A 22,049-nucleotide genomic window follows, 5' to 3' on the forward strand; every position below is an offset into this window, starting at 1 on the left:
TAGGGACCAGGCGTGGGCGTGGGTGAAAGGCGTGCGTATGGATGTTTCCTTTTTCGGTTGTCCTGATCACGCACAACTACTCCTTTCTTTTTTGGGAGAGCTTCACTATTACAAATGGGCGTCCGGAAGTCGGCTAGTCAGATTCATTTTATTTTGTATATGGGTCGTTCTGTCTATTCATTGTACTTGTCTTTACATCCTCAATATTAATCAGATTTAAGATGTCTTTGGGTGTCTTTATTAAAAAGAAGAAAAGAAAATCTTTCCCTGTTCCCCTGACACACACGCTCCAGTGCTCCGGCGCCGCCTCCTCCCTCCGGCCCCCGTCCGACCTCCGCGCCGCCACCCATCCCACCCCAAGACGACGCCATCCCGCTCCCGTACACCTCCTCTCCCGCACGAGCACCAACCGACACCGCCTCCCGTTCGAGCACCGCCTCCGCCGCCAATCTCCGCTCCCGCACACACTGCCGCCGTCGCCTCTCTGCTTCAGCATCCACCGCCGCCAGCCTATCCACTCATCATCCACACAAAAGGGGAAAGAAAAGGGAAATCCCACTCCCATCCAGGCTGCCGCCGCCGCTTCTGATCTGATCTGCGTCCCCCCACGCCGGACTAACCCTAATCCCGTCGGTTTCTGCCGGCGGCGCAGTCAGAGGACAAGCAGTGATGGCGGGGACCTCCGGAGCCCAGATCTCCTCCCGTCGGGCGGCTATCCGACCGAGGGCCCTTCGCGATCCGCGCCGCCCCTGCCCTTCCTCCAACATCCGATCCCACACCCAATCAGCTGGACGCAAGCGAAAATACTCGGTGGCCATCGACGTGGATCCCGTCCGTGACTGGGCGAACATCGGGGACGGGCCCGCCGGCCTGATCGCCGAGCTTGCCCTCGCCAGCGACGTGGCCGACTATGTCCGCTTCCGCGCCGTGTGCCGGCCGTGGCGGCGGTGCTCGCCGGACCCGTGCGCCGGCGGCCTGGACGGCCGCTTCCTGCCCCGCAAGTGGATCATGCTTGACAAGGCGCTTGCCAGGCCCCGCCGACATCGCTTGCTTAATGTGTCTACAGGCGAGTGCATACGGATGGACCTCCCGGAGCTCGCGGAGCACACGTTGCTCGCGCTCACCCCAGAAGGCCTCCTCCTCCTGCTCCTCAAGTCCACCCTGGTTGTCCGCCTGCTTAACCCGCTCACGCGGCAGCTCACCGACCTTCCGCCGATGACCGCTCTCCTGAGACCAGGGCAGCATCGGTCCAGGCAATGTGGTGTCGAGATAGGAAGAACAATAAATGTGTCCGGCGTGGGTCTTGTTGCCGACGCCTCCATGGTGGCAGTCAATTTCTTTGATCCCAGGGGGCTTGTCGTCGCTAAGCCCGGCGATGAGAGTTGGACCATGGTCGACAAGGAATACATGAATTCGGTTTTGCCTTTTGCGGGGCGCTTCTACTGCGCCAACTACAGGGGCGTCATGGTGCTGACGACCAGCTCGGATCAGCAGCCGCCCCGGCTCCAGTTGGTCGCTGACCGGAGCGACTCATTTGATTTCTACCGGATGGCGCACAGCCTTCACCTGGTGGACAATGGCGAGGAGTTGATGCTGGTGCACCGAGCGCTAAGCCTGGACGGCGAGTATGGCAGGAGTTATGATGCTTACAGAGTGGATTTGGAAGCTGGGGTCCTGGCCCCAGCCAAGGGCTTCAACGGGCGCGCCGTGTTCATGGGCATGTGCCGCTCAATTTCTGTACCAGCTGAGGCTGCTTACCCCTCTGTCGCTGCTGATACCATCTACCTGGGACGCGATTGTGGTGGCCAGATTCAGGGGTACAATATCGCGGATGGAAGCATATGCAGTCTGATTGAGGCAGTATGTCCGCATAGTATTGTGGATTGTCTCCGCTGCTGCATCCAGGGACTCGGCAAGCAACTTGCTTGAGCCTCAGGACGAATAATGGGTGTTTGACGAATGCTAGGTGTTATTCTTTGCTATGATTCTGTTTCTCTGGCGGGTGTGGTGTTTGCGGTGATTCTGGTCTTGGCCTACTGCTGGTGTGGTGTCTGCCGTGATTCTGGTCTTGGCCTACTGCTGGGCGTGGTGTCTGCCGTGATTCTGGTCCTGGTCTTATGCATCAGTTACTGTGTATCGTACAGCATTATCATATGTACCTCAAATAATATAAACGCTTATCAAACAAAAAATGTTACTGGTTTTCTGTTTCTAATATTTACATATGATGTGGCAGTATACTGATGAAACAAAATTATCTGCATCTTCCTACTTTCTAGTACATCCTTGATGTTTTGTATAGACCGCTGCCCCTTCTTCTTCCATGATATATACTTCTAATCTGACCTTTGTACATTCCTTCCATGATATATAATGATAATGTAAGTTCTAATCTGATTTTTGGTACCATTACATGACTCACAACAGTCATACGAGTGTACCAGTAAATATTTTCCTTATAAGTTGATCAAATAATAAGTTGTAAATCCTGTTAGATCAAGGACTCTGTCCATTGACCAAGACAGTCATATATTTTGACTTTGTTCTGATCCTGACCAGCAAGGGATCATGCTTCAACTTGAATCTCCAGGAGTTCACTCCAGGGTTAAGACCTATCAAAGCTCCATTCAAGATAGCATCCAACAAATTAGTCACATAACTCATGTAATCATGACAGTTTGTTATAAATTGGTAGGATAAAGTCCAATGAAATCAAGCGAGCCATGAGCAATATAGTACTAGCAGTGTAGCACGATTTTCTTTATATGATTCCCATCATTCTTAGCCCATGTTTGATTCTCAATCAATTTCTTTAGGTACATTAATTACATTGAAAGAACGTATACATCACTAATCCATTTTTAGTTGTTTGATACCTGAAGCATAGAGTGATTATTATTATTATTGTTCCAAAAATAGTAATAGTTGTACAATGATGATTTAGCAGCCCGATTCTTACGGAGTAACTACTACTTGACTCCATGCCTTGGCAGTCCATATATAGCTTACAGAATTTATTTGGTCTCTCCACCTTTGCAGGTTCCTGAGTTGTTTCATGTTCGATTTTCTTGTGTGTGATCCATGATGCAAATGCAGGTTATGTTTGATGTGTATAGGGACTACTACAGCTACTACATTGAAAGTAATTTCAATTGCTTACCTTGTTGTCAATTACTGATGATGCTGGACTAGAATTAGTGCCCAGAATTATTTGGCACTTCTACGAGGACCTATGTATGAACAATGTTTCTTACATGCCAGGTCGAAAATGATCAATTAAGCTCAATTTGCTTGTTTGAACTAACATTTACCCTTCTGTTTACTTTATTATGTGGCTTCAGATTTTCAGGCTGGCCAGGCTCAAGAGTCACCGCTCCCAAGGCCATTCTTTACCATAAACAGTTATTGGAACCGGGAGAGCTAAGCATACCAGTGGGGTGAATCATGATGTCTCTTATAGTAAATCAGGAGAAGCTTTGAATTATAGAAGGAGAAACCTATCTGCGGTAGACACGAAAGATTTCTTTGATTTAATTTGGTAAGCTTCATTTCTGGATGTTATGATGTTTTATGCCTACATCATGTCCCGAGTATGAAAAATATAATTACCAATTAGTTACAGTTTACATTTTTTCTTTCTTCACAGTACCTTCCTTTTTTTTACCTTGACCATCATGTAGTATGTTCTTTGCAAACCTCTTCGAAATGTTACAAATCTAATTAATCATAGTTCAATATTGCAGAAATATTTAGTAGTACATATCAGTATCACAAACTAAAATCAGTACAGTGTTTTTTAAGCCAAATAATGTTTTGCATACATAATGCTTAACGTAGAAACTAAATGTTCCATTGGGGGTCCAAGCACCAAATCCTAATTCGTGCCGTCAACATTTTTCTATGATTTGCAAAGTAATATGGTCTATATTGATGTGGCCTTGTGCGTTTCTTTTTTGACGCGTCAACAGAAAAGAAACACTACTATTTTGCGAGGCTTGCGTTTTCACGAACTTTGTTAAGTCATTTTTATTGAGATTTTGATGAACTGCTTTGTCAATTTATTTTTGCGGTTATCCTAGTTAGAGATATCTTATGTTTGCATATGTGATCTCATCCCTGGAGCTATACATGGAAGCATTGAAACAATGTGGGATGATAAATCAACCAAGAACAAGGTATGTGCGTATAGATCAAATGAGATCTGTTCTTAATTTATGTGCTGATGAGTTTCTGTGTGATGCAACAGCCTCAAATCTGTTTCTAGAGCTTCAACATAAATCACTTATAGAAAAGGGAAAAAGGGAGGACGCTGAGCCATTTATCTCAAGATATTACTGTTTGTTGTATGCCTAGACAACTACTCTGAAGCGGGAAGTTTATGTTGCGGTTTAAGGGGATCAAGCTCTGTGTAGTTACTCTGTCTATAGTTCTTGCATAAACTGCATGAAACCCAAGGGGGACAAAAGCTCCTGAGATTGTTTGAGTTGTCACTCTCAGATCCATTCCATTTCATTGTGTTCTTTGGCATGATTTTTTTTTTGCCGTAAGTTGCTTGTGATTATTGTGAATTTATAGTGGTTAGTGATATTTCAGAGAGCTTTCTGTTACCATATTTGCAAGCTGATGTTGCTTCTGACTTTTGATCCCTATTTCTAGAACAAACCACCTTTAGAAAGCTCATGTTTTGGAAGCTCTTAATGAAACGTACATGCGTGACATTCTTCGGCGCAACAAAGCGCGCACTAAAGACTTGTAGTAAAACTGAATCCGGCGCCAGGAATCCACCATACATGCACTGATCCGGCAGATGCAGAGAACCATGAGATATTCTAGCAAAATTAACGACGGTGCGTGGTCGTGGACCGTTGCAAAATGAGGACCCAGTTGGTTTTCTGGGTCGCCCCAGTTTTGGTCACCAAGTCAGCCCTCCCTGCCTTCATCGCTGTTTTTTTCTTACTCACTTGCACTCCATGCTGCTCTTAGTTCCTCAAGCGCCAGGAGTATACATCTACAGGTCTCAGCCTCACCTTCGTTCCTCACCAAAATCTACAATCAACGAACTGCAAAGCAGAAACGGCAACAGATATCCACCATCCTCTTAGAGTTCTTGGAGCCAGCAACCGACGGGGATAGGGATGGCGGCCTCCGGGAAGGTGATCAAGTGCAAAGGTCTGTTCCTGAAACAGTACTAGTTAGTTTCATCTGATTTTGATTTCATGTGAAGAAACCCTGGAATTGTTGAATGGAGATAATCTAATTGGTCTGGTTCGTGCGTGATTGCAGCGGCGGTGGCATGGGAGGCCGGGAAGCCTGTACGATCGAGGAGGTGGAGGTGGCGCCGCCGCAGGCCATGGGGGTGTGAGTCAAGATCCTCTACACTGTCCTCTGCCACACTGACGTCTACTTCTGGGAAGCCAAGGTATCCACACAGAGTTTTGTGTGTTCCCAATGGTGTAATTGTGATGCATCTCAGTGGCTAATTAACTTGCTGATGTTCTGCTTGGATTTGTGCAGGGCCAAACTCCGGTTTTCCCTAGGATCTTAGGCCATGAAGCTGGAGGGTATGCATCCTCTCTCTTTCAGTTTTGTTGCTTGGAGGAATCTTGAATCTTGAATCATTATTTATTCACACTGGCTTCTAATTATAGTCATCCATAAATTAGATTGCTACCTACATACATCAAGTGTCCATATTTTATTGCCATGGGATAAAAATTATGAAGAATCATGAGATAACATCATCCATGACACAAACTCACACTATGAAGTGCTTTGGACAATCATATGGTTTTGGACTAGTTAATTTTCCCATGTTCTGTAAGCTGCTGATCTCCTCGTTATATCTTTACCACATTTATAATTTTCCAAAATAAAACAATCAGTACATAACTACTTTATTCATTTTGTAACGTTTTATGAGTGGCTAATTTCCTTGGTAGTTGTCCTTTTCTGCATTTTATTAAAATAGTATTATGTTTGCTTTTCATAGTTTATCTTTTCTGCCAACTCTTTTTACTAACTTGCTTCTTGTTGCAGCATTGTTGAGAGCGTTGGAGAGGGTGTTACTGATCTCGTGCTGGGTGACCATATCCTCCCTGTGTTCACCGGCGAGTGCGAGGAGTGTGCCCACTGAAATCAAAGGAGAGCAACCTTTGTGACCTCAGGATCAACGTGGATCGTGGCGTGATGATCGGTGATGGGGAGTCTCGCTTCACCATTAATGGGAAAACGATCTTCCACTTCGTTGGGACCTCCACCTTCAGTGAGTACACCGTTATCCATGTCGGGTACCTCGAAAAAAAACCTCGAGGCGCCCCTTGACAAAGTTTGTGTTCTCAGCTGTGGTATCTCAACTGGTAAGAGATGGCTCCTCATGTCATTGTTTCCAAATGAATCACAATGTTCAAGGTGCCTCTATTAGTTGCCGAATTGTGATTTTTCTGCAGGACTTGGTGCTACCCTCAATGTCGCGAAACCGAAAAAGGGTGACGATCCAAGACGTTTTTGTTCTACGCCATGTTTTTGCAGGCTGAAGAGAATTATGTGCTACAACCAAGACTAATTACCGTGTGCTTCTATCTCACATGATCAGGCCATGGAAGGGGCCAAGATGGCTTGGGGCATCAAGGATCATTGGTGTGGATTTGAACCCTGCAAAATACGAACACGGTACGGTCTGCCTCAGGGAAAACAAGTACTATATCTTAATAAATATTTTTGGATGGAACACTGAACATCATGTACATTATTTTTCAGCTAAGAAATTTGGATGCACGGACTTTGTGAACCCAAAGGACCACACCAAGCCCGTGCAAGAGGTATGTTCATGTCCATCGATGCACATTTTCCCCTTTGTTCATTCTTCATGACATGCACAAGCCTGTGCCAAAGAACTCACTGTTAAATGTTGCTCTCCAGGTGCTTGTCGAGATGACCAATGGTGGAGTCGACTGTACGGTTGAGTGCACTGGCCACATCGACGCCTTCGAATGTACGTAGCTCTCAACATACCTATATATATCTGCACTCCAATGATAAGTAATTGTAAGCACTTTTTAGAGTTCAGACTGAATGTCGAAATCTGCTGGATGCAGGGGTGGGGCGTGGCGGTGCTGGTGGGTGTCCCGCACAAGGAGGCGGTGCTCAAGACCCACCCGATGAACTTCCTCAACGAAAGGACTCTGAAGGGCACATTCTTCGGAAACTACAAGCCGCGCACAACCTCCCGGAAGTCATCGAGATGTACATGAGGAAGGAGCTGGAGGGCCGGCGAATCCATGATGGGATCTTGTCCCTTCATGAAATTGTCCACGAGGTGACTTCGCATGGCCATAAGGGTGTTTTCCTTAAATTGAACTTCCAGAAAGCTTATGACCGCCTGGACTGGTCCTTCTTGAGGTTGGTGATGCAACGAAGAGGTTTTGATGAACGGTGGTGCTCCTAGATTATGCAATTGGTCACGTCTGGGAACATTGCTATCAATATCAATGGTGAAGTGGGACCGTATTTTAGGGCCTCTAGGGGAGTGAAGCAGGGAGACCCCATCTCCTCTCTTCTATTCAACCTAGTTGTTGATGCCCTCGCCGGCATCTTAGATAAGGCTAAGCATGCCGGCCACCTTAGAGGGGTGGTTAGTCACCTGATTCCTGGTGGTGGTGTCACCCACTTGCAGTATGCGGATGATACCATGATCATGGTTGAGGGATAAGACTTGGACATAGTCAATCTTAAGTTCCTTCTGCTCCGCTTTGAAGCCATGTCAGTGCTTAAGATTAACTTTGACAAAAGCGAGGTTGTGGTCTTAGGCTACTCGGCGACCGAGCAACAGAGGATCGCGGATAAGCTCAACTGCAGACTCACATCCTTCCCCATATCTTGTCTGGGGATGCCCATGTCCGACTTCAGGATCCTGGTGAGTGGCTATGATCTGCTTGTGCGACGAGTAGCATCCTGTGCGGAACCTTGGTGCGGTCGGTTCACCTCGAAAGGAAGTAAAATTGTTCTTATTGGCTCTAACCTCGCTAGCCTCTCCTTGTATATGATGGGGATGCACATCCTACTAGAGGGCGTAGATGGCTCCTTTGACAGGGAGCTGGCTAGATTCTTCTGGCACGCGGTTAATGGCTGCCCCAAATATCATATGGTTAAATGGGCGGATATCTGTTTGCCCAAGGACCAAGGTGGACCCGGAATCATGGCCTCCCGCCGCATGAATGTCGCCCTCATGCTGCGATGGGTTTGGCGGATTTTGCACGACGATGGTGGGTTGTGGCTTTAGTTAATTGAGGCGAAATATTTGCAAGGCAAACCTCTTTTGGCTTGTTCTCGCTCTGTTGGGTCTCAATTCTGGAGGTCTATCCAAGCCATTAAGGACGAGATCCAACTGGGTGCCTCCTTCTCGGTTGGCAATGGAAGTACCCTATTTTGGGTTGACCCCTGGCTGGATGGCGAGCCGCTTCGTGCTTAGTTTCCTAGACTATTTTCCATCTGTCAAGTCCCACATCTGCTGGTCTCTGAGGCTGGTCTGGATGGATAATGGAACATTACGTTCCGTCGTTCCTTCGGGCCGGATAAGGTCCGTGATTGGGAAAGCTTGAGGGAAGTAGTCCCTTGAGGCTCTCCCAATCGCCTGACACCATTTTCTGAAGTATCTTTCCTCCAGGAGACTTCTTTAGCTTTGCGTACCAGGCGCTCTGCCGCCAGCCGGTCATTCACTAGCTTTCCCCATTGTGGAAGGCGCCATTGCCCCTCAGGATAAGATTTTCGTTTGGCAGCTCTTGCGTGACCGCTTGCCCTCTGGGACGGAGGTTCTTAAGATCGGGCAATGGTCTTTACCCTTTGTGTAATGTCCTGGAGACCGGAACCCACATTTTGTTCTCCTGCACCGCTGCCCAAGCTCTTTGGAGCTTTGTCCGTGAGGCCCTCGGACCAGATTGGGAGGCCTGGGATCTTGCAGAATTCCTGCAATCCAGGGCCACCCAGGTGGGCCGTAATTACCGCTTGTTCTGGCTTATCTTTGCGGCAATGTTGTGGACCCTTTGAACGACTCACAATAAAATGGTAACTGAGCGGATTTTCCCGTGGCAAGCTTCTAACTCGTTCTTCAAATTTTTTGCATTCTTTCAGCACTGGCACCCGCTCGCTAAACAGCGAGACCGCGACCGTCTTGGGAGTTCACATGGACGCCCTTCTGGCTACCACACGCCGGCTCGCAGGTCATACGTTAGCTTCTTAGTTTGCCACTTGGTGGTCTTCCATGTTTCATTTTCTTTTCTTGGGCATGATTGTGCTGTGGCCCCGACCTTTTTATTTGCTTCATTGACTGGTTCTCAGTTGTATGGATGTTTGCTTTATCTATAAAGCGGGGCGAAAGCTTAGTTCGAAAATGTTAGGATTTAATTAATTATAATAATCCCTGCTTTCCTAACCAAGGCGGTTGCTTCACGTCCCTACGGACGCAGTCTTTCGATCTCAATTCTAAACATGTTATCAACACGCTCTTCCCTGAGGTCTCGGCGATCAGACGAAAAAGGAATCGAAAACATTCGATCCAGATCGATCACTGACGATGGAATCCGGAGTGACCCGGCGTCCCATCCGCCCAAGGCAGAATGGCTCCCAGCGTGGAGCCCCTCGGCCCTGTCTCTGCCTTCGGCGGATTGACATCAGAAACCGGCGGCCAGCGAGTGCAAATCCATGGCGATCTGAACCGCAACTGCCAAGTCCACGGCAAGATGGCGTACAGAAAGGAATTGATCAGAAGATGCCCCGCGATGGTGCTTTGGGCAAAAAGCCATGGTGGTCTTCAACCCCGTCCACGAGATGGCGAGATGGATCGATCGCTACTCAGACAGAAAGAGGAAGAAATCCTTGAACAAGGAAGACGCACAGAGCAGGACACGGGCGTTGGCATCCACGATCAATTGATTAGTAACTGCCCTCCTCACGGCAAGACTTGGAACGGCGCCTCAGGCCATTCACCAAAAAGACAGACAATGCATCAGTTTGCATGCATCCGTACAAGAAATTGATTTGGAAGAATCAACTTCGTTGTCTTTTGTGATTATTATCACAGATCTAATCATGTATATATCTTCTACTCATCTTATGCATGTACTACTCGCCCGGATCGAGCATGTGAGCATGGAGACACCGATTGCTACTCCAAGCAGGATTCAGGAGAAATTTTTCATCAGCGATGGCGGCAAGCACGGCCGATCTCCTCACAGAGATGCGGAATCAGATCCGTCAAATGGATCGATGGTTATCCCGGTTTGCATATCCACTCACTAAATTAATGCATGAATTGATTGGTTTTGACCACGTACTAGTTTTGAACGGATGAACTAACCATTGCGTATGTACTAGTCTTGGTTGTTGCTGATCGGGACGGCGACCCATCACGGTGGAGCGCTACCGTAAGCAGGTCGTGGAAGCGGCGGCCTCAGCGCAACGCGCGCATCGGCGGCTCGCGGCTCAGCGTCCAGCGCACGGCGAGACGCAAACTCGTCCTCCCAGACCGAGGCGACTGAGCGGGGGCATCCGCGGTGCACTGGTCCTCCCGACCGGCGTCGCGCGAGCATGGCCGTCGGCCTGGCCCTCCCACTGTCCCACTGCGCACGCCGTAGATGGCCGCCTCGGCGACCGTGAGGACTGCCTCCAACCACGATGCGGCATGGAAGACCGAGGCCGGCGACGCTCCCGAGCGAACGACGCGGCCCTCGACTCGCATCCTTGCAGATCAGCGGGGCCCGAGGCAATGGCCATCTACTGACCACGTTAGTGTCGCCGTCCGGCACATGCCCACACGATGCCCTCGACGCGATGGTGATCTTGGTGCCACCGACCCACTGGAGGCACGGCTAGCGCGAGCGCGCATGGTGGCCCCAGGCTGAATCAATGGTCCAGACCAATATTTGCACAGCCTTCAATTTCAAAGATTTTGCAAATTGGTTCTGTTAACAGTGCTATTTACTAGCATTCATCTGTTTTAGACCCTTTTCAGTATTTGTGCCTTCAAATACTGTACTCTCTGTTGAGTAATGTGTAGTTGTGTACTCCAGAATGAGATTGTGATCTAAATAATTTCCATGTTCACGACATGTTCAAATTATTTATCTTCACTATTTGCAATTGAGATTTTTAATCTCTTGCAAAGTAAACTCAGTACTTCCATAGTACTCTTTCTCCGTTGAGTACCATGTATTCCGAGATGTTTCTATGATGTATGTATCTCCATATTCACTACATGTCGAGAATAATACATCTATTTGCAATTGAGATTTTCAATTTCTTGCAAATACATATGCAAAATTCGAGGTGTCATCCTTAGCAATGAGATTCGCACTAATGATTTCGAACCACCTTCTTGAAATCTATTAATTTTGCAACGTTAAGATGTATTTATATTACGCAATATGTAATATAAATAAATTACCGGTTTTTCACCGGAGACGATATGTTCTATGTGTTTACCACATTGCCATTCTTCATGAACATGTGACAGCGGTCGAGATTGATTTCTCCCGCACAACAAACTTGTAAATTTTTGACAATAACATCTCCCTCATTATATTAGGAAAACACAAGGTAATGAGTTGGATCTCGTGCCCATGTGCAGATTATCTCTATTACTGTCAGATCTGTATGATCTTCAATGTGTTATGTTCCCATAATTGAGGTTGAGCATTTTCAAGTTATACACTTGAGTCAAAATTTTGCATTCATATTACAAAACCATGACGGTTTTAATTTACTTCTTGTAAATTAATTATCTCTGGCTTGCCCCTATAAGTAATCGATGGCTAATAATTTGAGGCTTTTGCCCTCAATGGCCACAACTTACTTAAGCGGATCATGGACATCAAGACCAGTCTTGCATCCCATGGGATAGCGCGTGCAATCCAAGCCACGCCACCGGGACGCAAAGGACCACAAGGGTAATGGTTTGAAACTCACTTCAAACCCTCAACCTGACACCATCAAGCTGTCACGAGACCCTATGAGCATGGAGAGCATGATGGTTGAATATGCATCAACCGACATGTTTGGAGACTATAGATTCAGTCCCTTAGTCTCCTTAGTGATCTATTTATTTATGTCTATTTATGATTTTCTAATAAAAACATGATTATTGTTGTCATCATATATTTTATACGATAATATATTGTATCAGCACTTTGGTACAAATATATTTGTATGTATTCTATATATCTGACAGTGATTTTCTTGAGAATCTTCATGTCTATATATAGATTTTTACGGGGTCAATCTGATGAAAGATGATTTGTGCCTTGTGGACATATGCACCACAAACTCTATACTCGGGGAAGTGAAATGTTTCCACTCTCATTGAGAGAAAGGAGATATTTTAAAATCGCTAGACGCGATGAGGTATTTGTTGGCTCAACTCGAGTCATATTTACTGTCCCTGTGGGTACTCGAGTGACGTCAGGATGCTTTATTGCTTTCGGGTTTAACTCGTACCCTACTAAACGATAGAGGTATCCGTCAAAATAGTTTCCATAATGAAACTTATGATGACAACAAAAAGGACTATCTTCTCTTTACCATACGCAACAGATACGACAAGCACATTCTCTATATATCATCATGGTTGTACTACACATACTACAAAACCCGTAGCACATGTTGCGTGCGGGATAGTTTCCAGAGTGTCTTTTGCATGACAACCTTGGCATTCCCGCCTTGGTCATCGATGAAGGAAATATGCCCCTAGAGACAATAATAAAGTTATTATTTATTTCCTTATATCATGATAAATGTTTATTATTCATGCTAGAATTGTATTAACCGGAAACATAATACACGTGTGAATACATAGACAAACAGAGTGTCACTAGTATGCCTCTACTTGACTAGCTCGTTGATCAAAGATGGTTATGTTTCCTAACCATAGACATGATTTGTCATTTGATTAACGGGATCACATCATTAGGAGAATGATGTGATTGACTTGACCCATTCCGTTAGCTTAGCACTTGATCGTTTAGTTTGTTGCTATTGCTTTCTTCATAATTTATACATGTTCCTATGACTATGGGATTATGCAACTCCCGTTTACCGGAGGAACACTTTGTGTGCTACCAAACGTCACAACATAACTGGGTGATTATAAAGGTGCTCTATAGGTGTCTCCGAAGGTATTTGTTGGGTTGGCGTATTTCGAGATTAGGATTTGTCACTCCGATTGTCGGAGAGGTATCTCTGGGCCCTCTCGGTAATGCACATCACTCAAGCCTTGCAAGCATTGCAACTAATAAGTTAGTTGCGGGATGATGTATTACGAAACGAGTAAAGAGACTTGCCGGTAACGAGATTGAACTAGGTATTGAGATACCGACGATCGAATCTCGGGCAAGTAACATACCGATGACAAAGGGAACAACGCATGTTGTTATGCGGTCTGACCGATAAAGATCTTCGTAGAATATGTAGGAGCCAATATGAGCATCCAGGTTCAACTATTGGTTATTGACCGGAGACGTGTCTCGGTCATGTCTACATAGTTCTCGAACCCGTAGGGTCCGCACGCTTAAAGTTCGGTGACGATCGTAATTAGGGTTTTTGTGTTTTGATGTACCGAAGGTTGTTCGGAGTCCCGGATGTGATCACGGACATGACGAGGAGTCTCGAAATGGTCGAGACATAAAGATTGATATATTGGAAGCCTATATTTGGATATCGGAAACGTTCCGGGTGAAATCGGGATTTTACCGGAGTACCGGGGGGTTACCGGAACCCCCCGGGGGTTATTGGGCCTACATGGGCCATACGGGAGAAGAGGAGGGCCGGCCAGGGCAGGCCGCGCGCCCCCTCCCCCTAGTCCTAATAGGACAAGGAAGGGGGGGGAGCCCCCCTTTCCTCTTTCTCCCTTCCTCCTTCCTTTTCCAACAAGGCAAGAGGGGGGAGTCCTACTCCCGGTTGGAGTAGGACTCCTCCAGGCGCACCCCTAGGGCCGGCCGCACCTCCCTCTCTCCCTCCTTTATATACCGAGGCAAGGGGGCACCCCATGACACACAAGTTGATCCTTGTGATCATTCCTTATCCGTGTGCGGTTCCCCCTTCCACCATATTCCACCTCGATCATATCGTAGCGGTGCTTAGGCGAAGCCCTGCGTCGGTAGAACATCATCACCGTCATCACGCCGTCGTGCTGACGAAACTCTCCCTCAATGTTTTGCTGGATCGGAGCTCGAGGGACGTCACCGAGTTGAACGTGTGCAGAACTCCGAGGTGCCGTACGTTCGGTACTTGGATAGGTCGGATCGGGAAGACATACGACTACTTCCTCTACGTTGTGTCAACGCTTCCGTTGCCGGTCTACGAGGGTACGTAGACAACACTCTCCCCTCTCGTTGCTATGCATCACCATGATCTTGCGTGTGCGTAGGAAATTTTTTAAATTACTATGTTACCCAACAGTGGCATCCGAGCCTAGGTTTTATGCGTTGATGTTGTGCACGAGTAGAACACAAGTGAGTTGTGGGCGATATAAGTCATACTGCTTACCAGCATGCCATACTTTGGTTCGGCGGTATTGTTGGATGAAGCGGCCCGGACCAACATTACGCGTACGCTTACACGAGACTGGTTCTACCGACGTGCTTTGCACACAGGTGGCTGGCGGGTGTTAGTTTCTCCAACTTTAGTTGAACCAAGTGTGCCTACGCCCGGTCCTTGCGAAGGTTAAAACAGCACCAACTTGACAAACTATCATTGTGGTTTTGATGCGTAGGTAAGAACGGTTCTTGCTAAGCCCGTATCAGCCACGTAAAACTTGCAACAACAAAGTAGAGGATGTCTAACTTGTTTTTTCAGGGCATGTTGTGATGTGATATGGTCAAGACATGATGCTAAATTTTATTGTATGAGATGATCATGTTTTGTAACCGAGTTATCGGCAACTGGCAGGAGCCATATGGTTGTCGCTTTATTGTATGCAATGCAATTGTGCTGTAATGCTTTACTTTATCACTAAGTGGTAGCGATAGTCGTGGAAGCATAATATTGGTGAGACGATAATGATGCTACGATGGTGATCAAGGTGTCGCGCCGGTGATGATGGTGATCATGATGGTGCTTCGGAGATGGATATCACAAGCACAAGATGATGATGACCATATCATATCACTTATATTGATTGCATGTGATGTTTATCTTTTATGCATCTTATCTTGCTTTGATTGACAGTAGCATTATAAGATGATCCCTCACTAAATTATCAAAGTATAAGTGTTCTCCCTGAGTATGCACCGTTGCGAAAGTTCTTCGTGCTGAGACACCACGTGATGATCGGGTGTGATAGGCTCTATGTTCAAATACAACGGGTGCAAAACAGTTGCACACGCGGAATACTCAGGTTTAACTTGACGAGCCTAGCATATAACAGATATGGCCTCGGAACACGGAGACCGAAAGGTCGAGCGTGAATCATATAGTAGATATGATCAACATATTGATGTTCACCATTGATACTACTCCATCTCACGTGATGATCGGACATGGTTTAGTTGATTTGGATCACGTGATCACTCAGAGGATTAGAGGGATATCTTTCTAAGTGGGAGTTCTTAAGTAATATGATTAATTGAACATAAATTTATCATGAACTTAGTACCTGATAGTATCTTGCTTGTCTATGTTTGATTGTAGATAGATAGCTCGTGCTGTTGTTCCGTTGAATTTTAATGCGTTCCTTGAGAAAGCAAAGTTGAAAGATGATGGTAGCAATTACACGGACTGGGTCCGTAACTTGAGGATTATCCTCATTGCTGCACAGAAGAATTACGTCCTGGAAGCACCGCTAAGTGCCAAGCCTGCTGTAGGAGCAACACTAGATGTTATGAACGTCTGGCAGAGCAAAGCTGATGATTCTCGATAGTTCAGTGTGCCATGCTTTACGGTTAGAACTGGGTCTTCAACGACGTTTTGAACGTCATGGAGCATATGAGATGTTCTAGGAGTTGAAGTTAATATTTCAAGCGAATGCCCGGATTGAGAGATATGAAGTCTCCAATAAGTTCTATAGCTGCAAGATGGAGGAGAATAGTTCTGTCAGTGAACATATACTCAAAATGTTTGGGTATCATAATCACTTGACTCAACTGGGGGTTAATCTTCCTGTTGATAGTGTCATTGACAGAGTTCTTCAATCACTGCTACCAAGCTACAAAAGCTTCATGATGAACTATAATATGCAAGAGATGAATACGACTGTTCCTGAGCTCTTCGCGATGCTAAAAGCCGCGAAGGTAGGAATCAAGAAGGAGCATCAAGTGTTGATGGTCAATAAGACCACCAGTTTCAAGAAAAAGGGCAAAGGGAAGAAGAAAGGGAACTTCAAGAAGAACAGCAAACAAATTGCTGCTCAGAAGAAGAAACCCAAGTCTGGACCTAAGCCTGAGACTGAGTGCTTCTACTGCAAGCAGAATGGTCACTGGAAGTGGAACTGCCCCAAGTATTTGGCGGATAAGAAGGATGACAAAGTGAACAAAGGTATATGTGATATACATGTTATTGATGTGTACCTTACTAATGCTCACAGTAGCACTTGGGTATTTGATACTGGTTCTGTTGCTAACATTTGCAACTTGAAACAGGGGCTACGGATTAAGCGAAGTGGCTAAGGACGAGGTGACGATGCGCGTGGGAAATGGTTCCAAAGTCGATGTGATCGCGGTCGGCACGCTACCTCTACATCTACCTTCGGGATTAGTATTAGACCTAAATAATTGTTATTTGGCGCCAGCGTTGAGCATGAACATTATATATGGATCTTGTTTGATGCGAGACGGTTATTCATTTAAATCAGAGAATAATGGTTGTTCTATTTATATGAGTAATATCTTTTATGGTCATGCACCCTTGAAGAGTGGTCTATTTTTGATGAATCTCGATAGTAGTGATACACATATTCATAATGTTGAAATCAAAAGATGCAGAGTTGATAATGATAGTGCAACTTATTTGTGGCACTGCCGTTTAGGTCATATCGGTGTAAAGCGCATGAAGAAACTCCATACTGATGGACTTTTGGAACCACTTGATTATGAATCACTTGGTACTTGCGAACCATGCTTCATGGGTAAGATAACTAAAACGCCGTTCTCCGGTACTATGGAGAGAGCAACGGATTTGTTGGAAATCATACATACAGATGTATGTGGTCCAATGAATGTTGAGGCTCATGGTGGATATCGTAATTTCTCACCTTCACAGATGATTTAAGCAGATATGGGTATATCTACTTAATGAAACATAAGTCTGAAACATTTGAAAAGTTCAAAGAATTTCAGAGTGAAGTTGAAAATCATCGTAACAAGAAAATAAAGTTTCTACGATCTGATCGTGGAGGAGAATATTTGAGTTACGAGTTTGGTTTACATTTGAAACAATGCGGAATAGTTTCGCAACTCACGCCACCCGGAACACCACAGCGTAATAGTGTGTCCGAACGTCGTAATCGTACTTTATTTGATATGGTGCGATCTATGATGTCTCTTACTGATTTACCGTTATCGTTTTGGGGTTATGCTTTAGAGACGGCTGCATTCACGTTAAATAGGACACCATCGAAATCCGTTGAGACGACGCCTTATGAACTGTGGTTTGGAAAGAAACCAAAGTTGTCGTTTCTGAAAGTTTGGGGTTGCGATGCTTATGTGAAAAAGCTTCAACCTGATAAGCTCGAACCCAAATCGGAGAAATGTGTCTTCATAGGATACCCAAAGGAGACTGTTGGGTACACCTTCTATCACATATCCGAAGGCAAGACTTTTGTTGCTAAATTCGGAGTTCTAGAGAAGGAGTTTCTCTCGAAAGAAGTGAGTGGGAGAAAAGTAGAACTTGATGAGGTAACTGTACCTGCTCCCTTATTGGAAAGTAGTACATCACAGAAACCGGTTTCTGTGACACCTACACCAATTAGTGAGGAAGCTAATGATAATGATCATGAAACTTCAGATCAAGTTACTACCGAACCTCGTAGATCAACCAGAGTAAGATCCGCATCAGAGTGGTACGGTAATCCTGTTCTGGAAGTCATGCTACTAGATCATGACGAACCTATGAACTATGAAGAAGCGATGGTGAGCCCAGATTCCGCAAAATGGCTAGAAGCCATGAAATCTGAGATGTGATCCATGTATGAGAACAAAGTGTGGACTTTGGTTGACTTGCCCATTGATAGGCAAGCAATTGAGAATAAATGGATCTTCAAGAAGAAGACTGACGCTGACGGTAATGTTACTGTCTATAAAGCTCGACTTGTTGCAAAAGGTTTTAGACAAGTTCAAGGGATTGGCTACGATGAGACCTTCTCACCCGTAGCGATGCTTAAGTCTGTCCGAATCATGTTAGCAATTGCCGCATTTTATGATTATGAAATTTGGCAAATGGATGTCAAAACTGCATTCCTGAATGGATTTCTGGAAGAAGAGTTGTATATGATGCAACCAGAAGGTTTTGTCGATCCAAAGGGAGCTAACAAAGTGTGCAAGCTCCAGCGATCCATTTATGGACTGGTGCAAGCCTCTCGGATTTGGAATAAACGCTTTGATAGTGTGATCAAAGCATTTGGTTTTGTACAGACTTTTGGAGAAGCCTGTATTTACAAGAAAGTGAGTGGGAGCTCTGTAGCATTTCTGATATTATATGTGGATGACATATTATTGATTGGAAATGATATAGAATTTCTGGATAGCATAAAGGGATACTTGAATAAGAGTTTTTCAATGAAAGACCTCGGTGAAGCTGCTTACATATTGGGCATTAAGATCTATAGAGATAGATCAAGACGCTTAATTGGACTTTCACAAAGCACATACCTTGACAAGGTTTTGAAGAAGTTCAAAATGGATCAAGCAAAGAAAGGGTTCTTGCCTGTGTTACAAGGTGTGAAGTTGAGTAAGACTCAATGTCTGACCACCGTAGAAGATAGAGAGAAAATGAAAGATGTTCCCTATGCTTCAGCCATAGGCTCTATCATGTATGCAATGCTGTGTACTAGACCTGATGTGTGCCTTGCTATAAGTCTAGCAGGGAGGTACCAAAGTAATCCAGGAGTGGATCACTGGACATCGGTCAAGAACATCCTGAAATACCTGAAAAGGACTAAGGATATGTTTCGCGTATATGGAGGTGACAAAGAGCTCACCATAAATGGTTACGTTGATGCAAGCTTTGACACTGATCCGGACGATTCTAAATCGCAAACCGGATACGTGTTTTTACTGAACGGTGGAGCTGTCAGTTGGTGCAGTTCTAAACAAAGCGTCGTGGCAGGATCTACATGTGAAGCGGAGTACATAGCTGCTTTGGAAGCAGCAAATGAAGGAGTCTGGGTGAAGGAGTTCATATCCGATCTAGGTGTCATACCTAGTGCATCGGGTCCAATGAAAATCTTTTGTGACAATACTGGTGCAATTGCCTTGGCGAAGGAATCCAGATTTCACAAGAGAACCAATCACATCAAGAGACGCTTCAATTCCATTCGGGATTTAGTCCAAGTGGGAGACATAGAAATTTGCAAGATACATACGGATCTGAATGTTGCAGACCCGCTGACTAAGCCTCTTCCACGAGCAAAACATGATCAGCACCAAGGCTCCATGGGTGTTAGAATCATTACTGTGTAATCTAGATTATTGACTCTAGTGCAAGTGGGAGACTGAAGGAAATATGCCCTAGAGGCAATAATAAAGTTATTATTTATTTCCTTATATCATGATAAATGTTTATTATTCATGCTAGAATTGTATTAACCGGAAACATAATACATGTGTGAATACATAGACAAACAGAGTGTCACTAGTATGCCTCTACTTGACTAGCTCGTGATCAAAGATGGTTATGTTTCCTAACCATAGACATGAGTTGTCATTTGATTAACGGGATCACATCATTAGGAGAATGATGTGATTGACTTGACCCATTTCGTTAGCTTAGCACTTGATCGTTTAGTATGTTGCTATTGCTTTCTTCATGACTTATACATGTTCCTATGACTATGAGATTATGCAACTCCCGTTTACCGGAGGAACACTTTGTGTGCTACCAAACGTCACAACGTAACTGGGTGATTATAAAGGTGATCTACAGGTGTCTCCGAAGGTATTTGTTGGGTTGGCGTATTTCGAGATTAGGATTTGTCACTCCTATTGTCGGAGAGGTATCTCTGGGCCCTCTCGGTAATGCACATCACTCAAGCCTTGCAAGCATTGCAACTAATAAGTTAGTTGCGGGATGATGTATTACGGAACGAGTAAAGAGACTTGCCGGTAACGAGATTGAACTAGGTATTGAGATACCAACGATCGAATCTCGGGCAAGTAACATACCGATGACAAAGGGAACAACGTATGTTGTTATGCGGTCTGGCCGATAAAGATCTTCGTAGAATATGTAGGAGCCAATATGAGCATCTAGGTTCCGCTATTGGTTATTGACCGGAGACGTGTCTCGGTCATGTCTACATAGTTCTCGAACCCATAGGGTCTGCACGCTTAAAGTTCGGTGACGATCGTAATTAGGGTTTTTGTGTTTTGATGTACCGAATGTTGTTCGGAGTCCCGGATGTGATCACGGACATGACGAGGAGTCTCAAAATGGTCGAGGCATAAATATTGATATATTGGAAGCCTATATTTGGATATCGGAAACGTTCCGGGTGAAATCGGGATTTTACCGGAGTACCGGGGGGTTACCGGAACCCCCCGGGGGTTATTGGGCCTACATGGGCCATACGGGAGAAGAGGAGGGCCGGCCAGGGCAGGCCGCGCGCCCCTCCCCCTAGTCCGAATAGGACAAGGAAGGGGGGGGGGCGCCCCCCTTTCCTCTTTCTCCCTTCTTCCTTTTCTAACAAGGCAAGAGGGGGGAGTCCTACTCCCGGTTGGAGTAGGACTCCTCCAGGCGCACCCCTAGGGCCGGACGCACCCCCCTCTCCCTTCTTTATATACTGAGGCAAGGGGGCACCCCATGACACACAAGTTGATCCTCGTGGTCGTTCCTTAACCGTGTGCGGTGCCCCCTTCCACCATATTCCACCTCGGTCATATCGTAGCGGTGCTTAGGCAAAGCCCTGCGTTGGTAGAACATCATCACCGTCATCACGCCGTCGTGCTGACGAAACTCTCTCTCAATGTTTTGCTGGATCGGAGCTCGAGGGACGTCACCGAGTTGAACGTGTGCAGAACTCCGAGGTGCTGTACGTTCGGTACTTGGATCGGTCGGATCGGGAAGACGTACGACTACTTCCTCTACGTTGTGTCAACGCTTCTGTTGCCGGTCTATGAGGGTACGTAGAAAACACTCTCCCCTCTCGTTGCTATGCATCACCATGATCTTTCATGTGCATATGAATTTTTTTAAATTACTACGTTACCCAACAATTGAGACATTGGGATGAAACCGAAACTGTCAGCAATTTCAATAGTTTATGATTATTATGAAGCTAAATTTTAATAACATTTGGATTTTATGCGCACTACAAGTGACACAGGGAAGCTAATTTTAAGGCTTGCACACCTTAAAGTCTACGCTGAACCACTCAGACTCCTTGAATGCATCAAGTTGAGGTAAGTGGTTCTTCCCATCCATTGACTAGACTATTCAGGTATTCCATGGTTCTAAACGACATATCTACATGATAGTCTTAAGTATGTGTTTTATTCACACAAAACCGTTGGATCATTATCCCGACATCGATTTCAAGCAAATCAAATGGATAGCATTACAGAATTCTCCTTGAGTGCCTTCTCTATGGACCTCAGATTGAAGTTTAGCAATTTGTCCTAATGTCTAGACTCAAAATGGTTTGGTAGAATCCCATCCAAAGAATTGAGCTCATTGCATGATCTTTACTTTGAAATTGCAAATTACCAACTTTACGTTGGAGTCATGTAGTTTTACACGCTCATGAACAAACTGCATAATATTATTGTCCTCTATCTTTGATACGTGGAAATCTACCAAGTATTTCCTATCTGCGGTAATTCGGTTGCATACCGATATCACCATCAGGCATACAT

The 22,049-nt window shown here is 45.4% G+C and overlaps 1 protein-coding gene and 1 pseudogene across 1 annotated transcript; both read left to right on the top strand.

Annotated features, from left to right (window-relative positions):
- Positions 1 to 220: 220 nt before the first annotated feature.
- LOC119303497 lies at positions 221 to 2,217 on the top strand. The gene has a single exon (XM_037580633.1). It carries the CDS (start codon positions 670 to 672, stop codon positions 1,927 to 1,929), a length of 1,260 nt encoding a protein of 419 aa, XP_037436530.1. The 5' UTR covers positions 221 to 669; the 3' UTR covers positions 1,930 to 2,217.
- A 122-nt stretch (positions 2,218 to 2,339) lies between these two features.
- Positions 2,340 to 7,600, top strand: LOC119303498 (annotated as a pseudogene).
- Positions 7,601 to 22,049: the final 14,449 nt, after the last annotated feature.

Source organism: Triticum dicoccoides, chromosome 5A (assembly GCF_002162155.2).
Source record: "Triticum dicoccoides isolate Atlit2015 ecotype Zavitan chromosome 5A, WEW_v2.0, whole genome shotgun sequence".
In the NCBI taxonomy this organism is placed as follows: Eukaryota; Viridiplantae; Streptophyta; class Magnoliopsida; order Poales; family Poaceae; genus Triticum; species Triticum dicoccoides.